Source organism: Phocoena phocoena, chromosome 12, assembly GCF_963924675.1.
Source record: "Phocoena phocoena chromosome 12, mPhoPho1.1, whole genome shotgun sequence".
Taxonomy (NCBI): domain Eukaryota; kingdom Metazoa; phylum Chordata; class Mammalia; order Artiodactyla; family Phocoenidae; genus Phocoena; species Phocoena phocoena.
Genome location: NC_089230.1, coordinates 86,557,860 through 86,573,906, shown reverse-complemented (window position 1 = coordinate 86,573,906; position 16,047 = coordinate 86,557,860). Strand labels below are relative to the sequence as shown.

The 16,047-nt window shown below is 35.9% G+C and overlaps 1 protein-coding gene across 1 annotated transcript; it reads right to left on the bottom strand.

Moving 5' to 3' along the window:
* Positions 1 to 3,011: 3,011 nt before the first annotated feature.
* On the bottom strand, positions 3,012 to 15,147 carry LOC136131925 (large ribosomal subunit protein eL42-like). The gene is made up of 4 exons (XM_065888669.1): positions 15,067 to 15,147; positions 8,539 to 8,648; positions 3,390 to 3,470; positions 3,012 to 3,288 (listed from the first exon to the last, which is right to left on the bottom strand). Exons 1-4 carry the CDS (start codon positions 15,145 to 15,147, stop codon positions 3,012 to 3,014), a joined length of 549 nt encoding a protein of 182 aa, XP_065744741.1.
* Positions 15,148 to 16,047: the final 900 nt, after the last annotated feature.

Here is a 16,047-nt window from a genome sequence, read left to right as displayed (position 1 = left end):
CAGAGATAATATTTTTTTTTTCCTGAGAGACTTACCTTCATGGCAGGACAACATTTGTTTACCAAACTTTTCCTCTTCTCATCTTCCTGTGAATTGTCCCCCCACCCCAAAACACACACACCACACACACACACCACACCACACACACACACACACCACACACACACACACCACACACACACCACACACACACACACCACATACACATACCACACATACAACACACACACCACACATACAGACACCACACACACACCACACACACACATACCACTTACACACACACACACAACACACACACAACACACACACCACTTACACACACACATACAACACACACACCACACACACACCACACACAAACACATACCACACACCCACCACACACACACACACCACACAGATACCACAAACACACCACACACACACATCACACACCACACACCTACCACCTATGCACACCACACACACACCACACGCACACCAAACACACACACATACCACCTACACACACCACATAGACACATACCACACAAACACACACACACCACACATACCATACACACATACCACACACTCACCACACACACACCACACACACACAACACACCACACACAGACACCGCGCACACACACACACACCACACACAGATACCACCTACACACAACACACACACATATACCACACACACACCACCACACACACCACACACACCACACACACATACCACACACACACCACCACACACACTACACAGACACATATCACACACACACACACACCACACACATACCACCTACACACAAACACCACACAGACACCACACAAACACCACACAAACACACACACCACACCACTCACTCACCTCTCAGATACCACACACACACCACACACAGACACCACACACACACACATGCACCACACACAACACATACACAACACACACACGTACCACAGACACATACCACAGACACACCACACAGACACATACCACACACACACACACACCACACATACCACACACACACACCACACACACACCACACACCACACACACACCTCACAGATACCACACACACATACCACACACACCACACACCACACACACACACATACCACCTACACACACTACACACACACACCACACAGACACATACCACACACACACACACACACCACCTACACACTCCATACACACACCACGCAGACACATACCACACACACACACCACACAAACCACACACACACACAACATATGCACACACACACCACACCACACACACACACACACACACACACACCACATACACACCTCTCTTTAGTCAGTTATATGAAGCTAGTATTCAAGGTAGAGGTTTGGGCCATCTCAGACAGTTTGCTCATTTTCCTTGAGGATCTCCCATATATACATGAGGTAAACATGGATAATAAATCGTTTGTTTTTCTCTTGTTAATTTGACTTTTATCACAGAGGGTGTCAGCCAGTAATATAGAGGGTGGAGGGAAAATTATTTTCCTCTGCTACAAGGTCAAGGTAAGGAAAACCACATTCTGACATAAAATCCATTCCTACCACAGCAGATTTGCACTGTAACCATTAAAATTGATTATCTCTTGGAATCTCAAGGAAAAAAAAAATATCTCTTAAAGTTAAGCCCTTGCCAGTCAAAACAGACTGTATGGGTTAGTTAGGACTGTGTCCTTCAATCTTGGGGAATTATTACTAGATTAAAATAAAATAGATAGGTCTTTCTCTTTCAGTCTCAACACAAGGTGAAAAAAAAAAAAGAACCTGTTCCGGAACTTCCCTTTTCTCTCTCAGTCTCAACGTAAGGTAAAATTAAAGAGATCTTGTTCTGGAACTTTCCCAATATTAGTTTAGTACATAAGAGCATATATTTGAGGCTAACAAAACTTGAAATGTGTCTTAACTATTTTAAGTTATTCATTAATTAGAAAAATTTCAAAACCCTTACTTTTATACTGGCTTATTTCAATATTATCCTGAATGGAGAAATTCTATTTAAGTTTTACATGAATAAGAAAGGCTTCTATATTTTCTCCATACTCCTTCCCATTCTATTTCACTAGTACATTACTCTTGTGAATAATTTATAGATTTTAGTATTCAACACTCTTCCTTTTTATTATCTTCAATGAAAGTGATTACTATTCATGTCAGAACTGAAGCTTAAAGTTTTCTACATTGAAATATATCCTTGGATCTTTATTATGAATTTGTTTTCTTTCATTTATACTATTATCCTGTCACTTTTACTCAGCTGAAAATAGTGACTGAAGCTGAAAACATGTGGTTTTTGAACATATTTTTTATATTTCATGTATTTTTAAATTTCTCAGATTTTGAAGATAAGAATTCTTATAAGACCTCATTTAATGTATCTTAGGAAATGCTTTTTTTTTTTTTTAAAAATCACAAGTAAAACATATAATTGTCAAACAAATTTCTCTCTATGACAACATGATAGGCTTTGTTGATAGCAAGAAAGAGAGAATATGATACATCTTGTCTCCGATAAAGCAGCTCCGTCTCTTCCAAATGTCACTTTTTAAAAAATTATCAGCACTGAATATGTTTTACATAATATGGTTGTGTAGGTATTCTACTGGTCAGGAACTTAAATTCAGTGATTAGCAATCTGTAATTAGTATTGTTTCAGGGGAAGTTTTCCAGTTCTGCTAATCTTTGCCTGATACAATCTAACATTTTTAGCAATAACTTATAAAGTAGAACTGCAACTTAGTTGGCTAAAATTTGAGAAATTATAAAATAGTGTTGGAATAAAAACAATTTTGAGAAATCCCTTTCATAATCAATGCAGCCACAATCTCCCCTGAGGATCTATTTTGACCTACAATTCTAGATGAGGGGTCTCTCCTAATGTGTTCATCAGAAACCATGTGTTACCCTCTATCTCAGTATTTTATCTTTTCTGAAGGAAGCAACCTCAATTTTTTATTGTCTTCATAATAAAACAAAATATGAAGCTCAGAACTGGATCACTTGGTGCTTTCTCTTCTTATCTCCTCCCAGCTCAAAATGCTTGCATCTCTTAATAGCCAGCATTCTCTTAGATCTGCAGTTGGGTTCAACACATTCAAACCTCAGCACAGTCTTCTTTGTAGTTTTAGCCTTTTTCTGGAAAATCAGCTTAGTCTGCCCACCATAGTCACTCTGCTTCCTGTCATAAAGCTGCTTTCCCCAGGCATACAGAGACTCCTTGCCCTTCTTGTATTGTGTCACTTTGTGGGGTTGGTGCTTGCCCTACTAAGTCTCATTTACAAATCAGAGGCATGAAGGAACAGCACAGAAGTGAGCTGTAACAGATTCATTTCTGTCTGAGCTCAGGGAGTTTTAAGTTCCTTAAGCTCCTTACAGAAAGTCCAGGAGGTTTTAGGAATATTCACCGTGTTTGTGAGAGCGCCATCAACACGGAAAGAGAGAGACCTGGAGGTAAACTGAAGTACCTCAGTATTTTATACACTAGCAGTTCACTTGTCTGTCCCCTTCTTTTGAGTGACAGCTCCTGGAAAGTGGGTAAAGTCTTACATATCTGAATCTCCAACAACTTATATGTTTGAACTTAATAATTTTATATTGAATTAATGAAACATGCCAAATTTTCATATAATGTTTACCCAGAGATGTTTATTAGTTTCAGCGGAGGAAGTAATTTAATGAAGGTTAAAGTTTGGAACACTCATGATTTTTATCAGGTCATTAAAAATGAGGTTTCATAGAAATGCAGAGCAATAGGTACGTGGATATGAATTTTCTGAGTTAGAAATCTCTAAAAAGTGAGGGTACATTATCCATTTATGTAGTTGACAAATATTTATTAGACACCTTCCTATGCCAGCCTCTTTCCAAAATGGTAGGGGACAATGTAGAAACAACAGTTGTCCTGTGATCACAATTTTTATGTTTGAATAGGCAAGAAAGACAATAACAATGTAAAGCACTAAATGGATAGTACTCCAGAAAGTGTTAGAAACTCAAAAAAAACTTGATTTTATTTTAGATTGAGTAGTCAGGATATTCTCTATATCACTGACATCTAAGAAGAAATATAAATCAAAGAGAAAGTTGTGCAAACGTCTCACGAGAGAACATTCTAAGAAGAGGAAACAGAAAATACCAAAAACCTGAGGTGAGAGAATGCCTCACATATTTAAAAAAGAGTAAGGCATCTGACTCAGCAAGGAATGGTGACCTCAGAAAAGGTGGGAAGACATTTGATTAGAAATAGCAGGCTCTACAGTAGTTGACCTCTTACAGGGATGGGGGAGGAAAACATTTTCTTCAACCCTTTTATGGTCCTTGTCTGGGACTGAAGATTAAACTGACAAAGACAGAACAAGAGAAAAGCATACAAATTTAATTGAAATTTTACATGTACATGGGAAACTTCACAGGAGAATAAGGACTTGGGGAAGTGACCAGAACAAGAAGTGTTTATTCCTTTTAGACAAATAAACAAACAAATAAAAACATTAGCTTGTGCAGAACTGAAAGGCAAAGGGGCAGTAAATGGTGAAGAAGTAACTGGGAGGATAAGGGTTATTTAACAAAATTTGTTTGTATAGATTTCTCATCCCCAAATTCCCTTTCCCTGGTGGCAGAATATATTCCTCCTCAGTATAGGGAAGGTTCTATGACCTGTTTCTCAGAAAAAGTGTGAGGGGAGGGAAGTCAGCGACCTTCCTGCTTCTGGCATTTTTTGAAATTCCTTCCGCACAAGATATTCAAGGTGCCAACATGCCATATTTTAGGGAAGTGTGTTCCAAACCTTATCATAGATCATGTAAGCATTTGGGTTTGAATCTAAGAATAGTGTGAAATTTGTCATTGAGGTTTCTGAGCAACACTTTGACATGCTCTACCTTATGATTTTGAAAAGTCTTTACTGTTTTGTGGGAAATGTACATCTCCAAGAGAGGAATCAGAGAGACCAATCAGGAGATGTTTGCCAGAGTCCAGGTGGCTGGACATGAATAGCAAAAGTGAAAGGGATGGGAAACAGCCAGATTCTATATGGTTTACGTTGGTAGAGCTGAATAAATTCTGATTGATTGGATAAGAACGTAAACAAGTAAATCACCGATGATCCCAGATACCTCGTGCTGAAACAACTGGAAACTGTTGTTTCCATTACCTTTATTAGTCTCATTCTGACTAATAAAGTTACAAACTTAGAGCTGAATACAAAAATTTATTTAGTTTAATAACAGGAAATGTTTATTTTAATTTCTTACTCTAATTTCGATATCTAGAAATAAATTATATTATTAACTTCCTGTGGAAAGTTATTATGTGATAAATCTAAATTTTAAAATGGCAAATTTTAATACTGCAAATGATTTAAAGAAAAGTGTCCATCTAATATTTTATAATGCAATAAATAAGTTAACACTATTTATCTTTGAATCTTATGATTTGTGATAAATATATATATATATATATATATATATATATATATATATATATATTGATCTTTGTCCACAGTTTCTGACACACAGCTCCAAAAACTTTTGTCATTTTCTATATAAGAGATATAGGGCATCATTTTTTAGAATATTAATTTTTCTTCTCAGTCCTGAAATAGCTCCAGATCAGGCTGATTTTTATACCTATCTTTATTTTTATCAAAATTTCTGATTTTCTTTGCTCACAGTTCAGTGATGAAATTAGATTCATTTCTTATTTTTGTGGTGAACTTTCTTACTTACTTTATTATTCTTCTTATTCATAATCATGTACTGTTTGGGGAGCCAAATTTTACCTAGAATCCCACCTTCAACTTCCCAGTTTTCAGTGTTCTGTACTTTGAGTTAAGAAGCTTTTAAAGTGAAAACAATTATCTGTGATACCTTATGGTATCAGTAAAATTTGTATTTAAATTTCTTTGGTTTTAGTTGTGGATGATAAACACACACCTGCACCTACACACATGTATGCACACATGAACACATGCACACAGAATCGTAGGTAAGAAAGTGGAGGTACAATATGATTTTACTATTAGACTTAATGATTATCTAGTTTGTACCACTTAAATATGTATACATCATATATAAAATATATATGTGTATATAAAACATAAAGTAAATATATATTTTATAATGTATTTTTAACAATCAAAGTAATTTTTCACCTTGAAATCTCTTTTTAAATCCAGACAGTAACATTTGTCAGGAATTTGGGGTACTTGTTTAATAAAGATTTTGTATGTTTCAAAGATCTTACTTTCATGAGTAAGATATTTTCCTGAGGGAGTATTTTATCTAAGTTATATACCCTGCCACCTTTATTAGGTTGGTCTTACCTTAGGTATGGTTAGGGAATCATTTCTGTGCAAATAGCAAGGATTTCCCTCTAGGTCTATGCTTTTATCGGTGTATAAGAAGGATTCATTTCCAAAATTAATACACTGCAAAGGTATACCTGAAACCCTAGAGAAGGTGAAGTGTCTGTTATAGCACAGAAGTGGTATTCAAACAGAACCTTACTTGACTGATAACAATCCTAGATTTCTGCTTTGCCTTCCAGAAAGTTCAGAATTCCATTAAATGCTGAAATGCAATAACAAACTCAGGCAGATGTGCCATACACCTAATTCTTCTCTTTGTTCTTTACATTTGGGTCTCTGTAATTTTTAAAAAATATTCTTATTTTTTAAAAAGATTAGTATTGAAAGACATTTCAAATTGAAACTTGGTAGAATATAAATCATAGTTTTTTAATGATAAAAATATTATTTTACTTTCAGCAAAAAGTCTTTCATGTTGTTTTGGCCTTGATTAAGTACTAATAAACATTATTTTGGACTGTTAATACCATTATCTAGTCAGAGGCTAATATTTGTGCATTATTTAATAAGAAAACAAAAAACTATTGAAGCCCATGGTTTCCACCTCATGCTGTAGAGAACTATAAGTAGCAGCATTCTATCATTATCACTAAAAGAGGCTTGGCTAACTTCAAATTCATACCTTTTTGCGAATGCATTAGAACACTGTGGTCACAGAGCACAAATAATGCCCCCAAATCTAAGGAGAGACAGTGTTTTCAGGGAGAGAGGAGCCAAGATCTTGCACTTTTCTTTGAATATAAAATATGTATACATATAGCTGACTCACTTTGTTGTACAACAGAAACTAACACAACATTGTAAAGCAATTATACTCCAGTAAAGATATATAAAAAAAGAATATGTAGAAATATAAATTAATTAATTAATTTAATTAAATGAGACACCAATATGAACAGTTTAAGTAGAATAGTCAACAAACTGGTGAAGGCTGTGTGTGGACTGGTGAGATAGTGTGAAAGTTGGAGGAATCTACCAACTTGCCGTCTATTTCTCCAGAAACCCTACAAGGCATTCAGAGAAGGAATCTAATAGAGCCCCTAAGAAGTGTCTATTATGGTGCAGACCTGGGGAGAGGAGCAGCACCCATACAGGATGGGTGAGAAACACTGCCTAAATTCTTATCCGCAATCTCCACTGTGGAATAAAAGTTTTAACCTAACATAGGACATGCAACGGCACTCATGCTCTTAAACATTGTTAAACATTTGTTACAACAAGTGGAAGGAAAAAGAAAGGTTCTAAAAATCCATTCTTGACAGAGGAACAGTGTTACATGATGAGCCTATAACTGTAACCAGGTAGGGGTAAACAAACTGAGGAAGGCATACCTCCAAGTCCCAGATACATGGTACAGGTCTAAGATTGAGCCAGAATAACTGATTGCACATACTAAGAAGCCTCCCATAATAAGTAACAACAGAATACTGTTGAGGGAGGGATGGGAGAGGAATAATAGTATGCAGGGAGACTGATTCTGAGGCACAGAAGAAAGGAAAATCTTAAAACTAATAATTCAACAGGAATTGATCCAATAAGCCTCACTCCACTGTAGAAACAAAGTAATTCTACAGGAATTTGAAAATTTTGGCACACTGTGGGTAACCATAGCAACAACAAATCTTAAGGTTAGTCCATATCTTAACCAGATTAATTATAACCTCCAAGACTAAAATTTTAGCCAAAGGAAAATGTGTTTATTTTCAGGCAAAAACTCTGTTTTACTGTTCTACAGAAAATATTAAGAAGTATATGAAAAGAAAAGAAAAATGGCCACAACTTCAAGAAAAAAAGTAATCATTATTATAGATCAATACAAATTAAGATAGGACACAGAACTTGGAACTTTTTAACAGGGCATTTAAAACAAATGTGGTGAGGAATGAAGTCAGTAAGATGGCAGACTAGGAGATTTCAGCGCTTGTCCTGTTGCAGAAACATCAATTAGAACAACTATCCACAAGTGAGAAAATCATTACAAAAGCTACAGAATCCAAGTGAGTGATTACAGCAACTAGGTAGAGAACAGAAGTAAGAAAAGATGCACTGAAGAGGGTGGAAAGGATAGTTTCACTATCTCCCAATCCTGGGGTGGGTAGCACTAAGATATTCTTGGCATTTGTGGTAAAAGACTGAAGTGAGTACCTGACTCCACTGTGAACCACGGCATCTAGTCTGGTCTGGTGAACTCCAGTCACAGGCCAGCATCCATAGTCCCAGTTCAGCAAACTGGAAGACAGAATAGTGGAGATTCCCTAAACTGAACAGAAAAAAAAAAGTGAATTTAAAAATTTAGGAGACCACAGGGGCAACATCATGTGTACTAACATTTGCATTTTAAGGGTTCCAGAGGAGACAAGACATAGAAAGAGGCAGAGAACTTAACTGAAGGAATAATAGCTGAAAACTTTCCTAACACTGGAAAGAAAACATACATCTAAGTCCAGGAAGCATAGAAACTGCCAAACAAAATCAATCAACGAGGTCCACATAAAGACATACTGTAATTAAAATGGCAAAATATAAAGATCAACAGAGAATCTTAAAAGCAGCAAGGAAAAAGCATCTAGTTATGTACAAGGGAACTCCCATAAGATTATCAGCTGACATTTTCAGCAAAAACTTTGCAGGTCAGAAGGGAGTGGCTCAGTATATTCAAAGTGATGAAAAGAAGAAACCTACAACCAAGAATACCCTACACAACAAGGCTATGATTCAGATCTGAAGAAGAAATAAGATAAACAATTTTACAGACTAGAAAAATATAGAAGTGTACAGCACCACAAAACCAGCTTTACAATAGATGTTAAAGGGACTTCTTTAAGGGGAAAAGAAGAGACCAAAACTAGAAATATAAAAATTAGAAAAGAAAAATATAATTAGTGAAGGCAAACATGCAGTAAAAGTTGTGGATCAACCACTTATAAATGTAGTTGGAAAGTTAAACGACAAAAGTAGTAAAACCATCTATATATATATAATAAGTAGTTAAGATACACACATGTAAAATATCATGCCCAAAACATTAAATAACAAGGGGAGTCAAAATGCAGGGTTGTTAGAATGCATTTGAACTTAAGAGATCATCATCTTAAAGTAATAATTTTACACACACACACACACACACACACACACACACACACATACTCCACAGATAGAGAGAAAGTGAGTTATATATGAACTTCACAAACCAAAATCTTTTAATGGATACACACATCATAAAAGAGAAACAAATCCAAACATGATACCAAACTACAAGGGAAGACAAGAAGGAAGAAAAATGAAAAAGAAAAAAAAAAAGAAAAAGAAAAAAGGAACTACAAAACTAATTCACAAAGTGTCAATAAAAAGATACCTATCAATAATTACTTTTAATGTAAATGAACTAAATGTTCCAATAAAAAAAATGGAGTGGCTGAATAGGTAAAGAAAATAAGATCTGCATATGTTGTCTGTAAGAGACTCACAAAGACTGAAAGTGAGGGGTTAGGAAGAAAGCTTCCTTGCAACTGGAAACAAAAAGAAAGCTGAGGTAGCGATAATTATACAGACAAAACAGACTTTAAAATGGAGAGTATAACAAGGGATAAAGAACGACATTACATAATGATAAAGAGATCAATCCAAGAAGAAAATATAACATTTGTAAGTATATATGCACCCAAAATAAGAGCGACTAGATACATAAAGCAAACATTTACAGATATAAAGGGAGAAATTGAAAGTAACACAATAATAGAGCAGGACTTTAACAGACCACTGATATCCATAGACAGATAATCCAGACAGAAAATCAAAAAGTATACGTGAGCCATAAATGACACAGTAGATCAGAAGGAGTTAGCAGATAATAGAATTTAATCAAAAAGCAGCAAAATACACCTTTTCAAGTATACATGGAATGTTCCCCAGGATAGATCACAAGCTAGAACACAAAACAAGGTTCAATAAATTTTAGGTTGAATTCATGTCAAGCATCTTTTCTGACCACAGTGCTATATAATACTAGAAATAAACTACAAGAAAAAAACTGCAAAAAACAAAAATATGTGGAGGCTAAACAATATGCTGTTGAACAACCAATGGGTCACTCAGGAAATCTAAGAAGAAATAAAAAATAATAACTGGAGAAAAATGAAAACAGAAGCACAATGATCCAAAATCTATGGAACACAGTAAAATCAGTTCTAAGAGGCAAGGTTATAGAATTACAAGCCTACCTCAGGAAACAAGAAAAATCTCAAATAAATAACCTAACCTTACACCTAAAGAAACTAGAGGAAGAAGTCTAAATTAAACACAAATTTAGTAGAAAGAAAGACATAATAAAAAACAGAGCAGAAATAAATGAAACAGAGATAATAAAGCAATAGAAAGTATCAATAAAACTAAGAAATTGTTCTTTGAAAAGATAAACAAAATTAATAAAACCTGAGCCAGATTCATCAGTAAAAGAGAGGACATAATTATATAGAATCAGAAATGTAAGAGAAGTTACAACTGACACCACAGCAATACAAAGGATCATAAGAGATCACTAAAAACAATATATGTCAATAAAATGGACAACCTAGGAAATGGATAAATTCCTAGGAATGTCCAATCTCACATGACTGCATCAGGAAAAAATAGAAAATACGAACAGACCATTTATGACTAATGAAATTAAATCAGTACTAAACAAACCCCCAACAAACAAAAGTCCTAGACCTGATGACTTCACAGGTGGATTCCACCAAACATTTAAAGAAGAGTTCACAACTATCCTTCTCAAACTATCCCACCTCCAAAAAAAAAAAAAAAAACAGAAAGGAAATCAACACTTCCAGACTTATTCTGCAAGGCCATAATCATCTTGAATACCAAAACCAGAAAATTACACCTCAAAAAATGAAAAAAAATGTAGGCCAATATCACAGATGCCAATAGGTACAAAATCCTCAACAAAATGTTAACAAATTAAATTCAACAATTACTAAAGTATGATCCATCATAATCAAATAGAATATTTCTTATGGATGCAAGGATAGTTCATTACACACAAATCAATCTGATACACCACATGAACAAAATGAAGACCAAAAATGATATGATCTTTTCATGGATGCAGAAAAAGCTTTAGACAAGTTCAATATCCATTTATTATAAAATCTCTTAACAAAGTAGTGGTAGAGAGAACATACCACAACACAATAAAGGACATATATGAGAAACCTATAGCCAACATCATACTCAACAGTGAAAAGCTGAAAGCACTTCCTCTAATATCAAATATAAGACAAGTTTGCCCACTCTTGCCACTTCTATTCAACATCATATTAGAAGTCCTAGCCACCAAAATCAGACAAGAAAAAGAAATAAAAGTAATCCAAATTGTAAAGGAAGATTTAAAACTGTCACTGTTTGTAGATGACATGATACTGTATAGAGAAAATCTTAAAGACACCATCAAAAGTCTGTTAGAACTAATAAATGAATTCAGTAGAGTTACAGAGCAAGAGAAATTTAGAAAATGGTCCCATTTACAAATGCATCAAAAAGAATAAAATACCTAGGAATAAATCTAACCAAGAAGGTAAAACAGATGTACTTGGAAAATTATGACACTGATGAAGGAAATAGAAGATGACACAAAAATGAAGAGATATATTGTGCCTCGTGTATAAAAAGAATTAAAATTGTTAAAATGAGCATATTACCTAAGGTAATCTAGAGATTCTATGCAATGCCTATCAAAATACCAATGGTGTTTTTCACAAAGCTAGTACAAAAATTCTAAAGTTTGTATGGAACCACGAATACTATAAATAGTCAAAACAGTCTTGAGAAAGAATAAAGATGGAGAAATCATGCTCCCTGCTTTGAAACTATACTACAGTTACAGTAATCCAAACAACTTGTTAATGGCACAAAAAAAGACACATAGATCAATAGAACAGAATGGAAAGCCTACCCACACTTATATGGTCAATTAATCTCCCAGTAAGATAGGCAAGAATGTACAATAGGGAGAAAACAGCCTCTTCAACAAATAGTGCTGGGAAAACTTGAGAGCTACATGTAGAAGAATCAAACTGCCTACTTTCTCACACTGTATACAAAAATAACTCAAAATGACTTAAAGACTTAAATGTAAGACCTAAGCCATAAAACTCCCAGAAGAATCATAAGTAGCATGCTCTTTGACATTGGTTTTAGCAATATTTTTTTGGCTATGTCTCTTCAGACAAGGGAAACAAAGTCAAAAGTAAACAAATGGAGACTACAGCAAAGATTTATGCAGCAAAGGAAACTATCAATGAAACAAAAAAGTGACTTACTGAATGGCAAAATACATTTACAAATTATATGTCTGATAAGGAAATATTCAAAATATACAAAGAACTCATACAATTCAACATCAAAACAAACAACCTGATTAAAAAATGGAGAACTTGAATATACATTTTTTCAAAGAAGACAAACAGGTTGTCAACAGACATCTGAAAAGATGGTAAACATCATGAATCATCAGGGATTTTAAAACCAAAACTACAATGAGATATCACCTTACACCTGTCAGAATGTCTATTATCAAAAATACAAGAAATTACAAGTGTTGGCAGGGATGTGAAGAAAAGGTTACCCTGTGCACTGTTTGTAGGAATGTAAATTTGTGCAACCACTGTAAACAATACAGAGGTTCCTCAAAGAGTTAAAAATAGAACTAGTATATGTTCCACTTCTGAGTATTTTTCTGAAGAAAACAAAAATACTAAATTGAAAGCATATCTACATCCCTATGTTCATTGTAGCATTATTTACAATACTCAATATATGGAAGAAGCCAAAGTTTCCACTGATATTGAGTAGATAAATATGATGAGGTATATAAATAAAATATAATATTACTCAGCTGTAAAAAGAATGAAAATGCCATGGATGGCCCTAGAGGATACTACGCTAAGTGAAATAAGCCAGACAGAGAATGAAGAATACCATATGATTTCACACATATGTAAAATCTAAATACAAGACAAATGTACAAATATAACAAAACAGAAACAGATTCATAGATACAGAGAACAAACTGGTGGATTTCAAAGGGAGGCGGGTGAGGATATGAATAAATTAGGTGACGGAGATTAAAAGGTACAAAATTCTAGTTATAAAATAAATAATTCATGGTGATGTAACATACGACACAGTGAATATAGTCAATAATATTATAATAATTTTGTATGGTAACAGGTTGTATGTAGACTTATTTGGTGATTATTTTGTAATATAGAAGAATATTGAATCACTACGCTATATACCTGAAATGAATATGATATTGTAGGTCACTTACATGTCAATTAAAAGAGGACAGAAGTTACTTAAAAAAAGAAATTGAGATCTATGAACCCTCTGATGAAGATTTTAAAATAATCACTCAGTAACCTTTAATTTTCAAACTTTTGTAGCTCTCGACTCAATTAACATAGGTGTTGGTGGTGTTTTTGAAGTGTCTTGCTGGAGTCGTGGGAAGTCTAGGGATACTGTGGTGGAAGAGGCCATGAGAGTGCTGGAAATAGTCATTATACATGGGATTGTAGTGGTGTTGTAGTGGAAGAACTGCAGGTGAGTACAGTGGATGTGTGACCAAAAATGATAAGTGAAACCACTGGTGTAACCAGAAAAGCAGATGTTCAGCAGAAGTCATGGGTGGACATGTAAGTACACAAAATCAGAAAGTCATAGGGAATAGGCAAGGGCGAGCAGTATAATTGGGAGTATTTCTAGGCAGGGTTTCTCTCTGGTTCTGACTGAACATTTTGCCTGCTGTAATGGGGAAACACGATGTAAAGCTGCAGTCAGCAGAGGACATACAGTTTGACAGACATCTTGGTATAGGAAATATCAGCAGAAGAACAAAGGATTCCAGTGGAATCTCTTATTTCATTAGGGCAGTACATTTAATCCATTGTTCCTGGATAGTCTCAGTCCCCATTGCGTTGTCTCACTGAGTTTACTGTGAACTCAGTAGTAAGGCCATCTGGGTGAGTGGCTAGGTCTCTGACTGGTGATATGTCTCTGGGGAGTTATCTCTGGTGTAGGGACATAAGTCATCTTCATTGATGAACTCTTAGGCTGGGGTGATGCTGTCTGAAAAAGCATTTTCTCCAGTGATGAGTCCATCTCACTCAGGGGTGAGGATCTCTAAAGCATTGGCCCCTTAGGGGGTGGGGTCCTCTCATGGAGCTATCCAGTGGGAGTAGTGATCATGGGCTGAGGGTAAGCTTGTCTTATGTAACTTGAAGTCATCTCTGAGGACATAAATTTTTTAGAGCTTCCTGTAGTCATCAGTGGCAAATTTATCAAAGGGATGGGTGACTGCCCTTTCACCCTCCAATGAGCTCATTAGAAGCATATATTCAGATTCTGGGTACATGTATCCAGGCTAAGGGAGACCTCATGGATGCTATTTAGACATCTCTTGGACAAGACTGTGAGGACGATGGATAAATCATGGGAACAAAGTACCTGTAACTAGCTGAGTTTTATGTATGGGCAATCAGAGTGCCAGTTAGTTTGTAGAAATATTTGATGTAAAGAAATTGTAAAGCCAAGTATCATTTAAACAGCATGTCCAGAAGAAGCCCTGTGTGTGAAGTGATTTAATCCTTTTGCCACTCAGACTTAGTGGCACACCTTCCTGAGCCCTTCCAACAGGGCTTTGCCAACATTTCCTGCTTTTCTACCCTGTAGTGCAATTGCATTCTGAAGTGGCATTGTTCCAACGCTGATTCTGGGTGATGGTTAGTCCCAAGGGATCTACCAGTAACCCAATCACCCAGGCAGCACACATCAGTAAGAATAGCCATAGCTGTACAGAGCACTGTCATTAGATGAGCTTAGGCCAGGCTCCTTCTAGATGAGTTACATGTATGTTGACTAGTGACTGAGTGTGATTGTTCCTGGCAAGAAAGTCATGGGTTACCTCATCCAGCATGGGGTAAGGATAAGACTTGTACTATTCTTGCCATGCTCTTCTCATCTTCAATATGCTCATGTCTACCAATAGTTTCTTTCCCTCTTTTAGACACCCAAACTGTGCAACTGGTTGGTCTTGAGGCAATGGTTTCCACTTCCCATAAATTAGTAGAGAGATTTAGTTTCATTAGCCAGTCCTTGTAGCCACTACACTGAAGACAAGCAGTTACCATAGAGGTGGCTCCTTTTGGAGAGTCCTTAAAATTGCCAGGGTTTCCAAAGACATGTTTTTGGACTAACGTGTAGGCTTTGGTACTGAGGGACATTCAATGATGAGAAGATAGTATTGGACTATCTGGTCTGATCAGGTGACCAGTGTGAAGTAGTTTGTAAAATGATCCAAAAATCATAAGAAGGGTAAGTCAAATCAGAGAATAAAATAAAAACAACATTGCCTTGGATAGTAAAAGCTTAAGGTTTGCCAGAGATGACAAAAAGTAGAATTTTAGGGGGTGTGTAATAGATGGTATGTGTGGTATGAAGGCCCTGGGGGACAAGAATTAAGCAAGAGCAAACTGGGGCAAAAGTTTGGTGCAGGGGCTTCCCTGGCGGCGCAGTGGTTGAGAAACTGCCTGCCAATTCAGGGGACACGGGTTTGAGCCCTGGTCTGGGGAGATCCCACAGGCCACGGAGCAACTA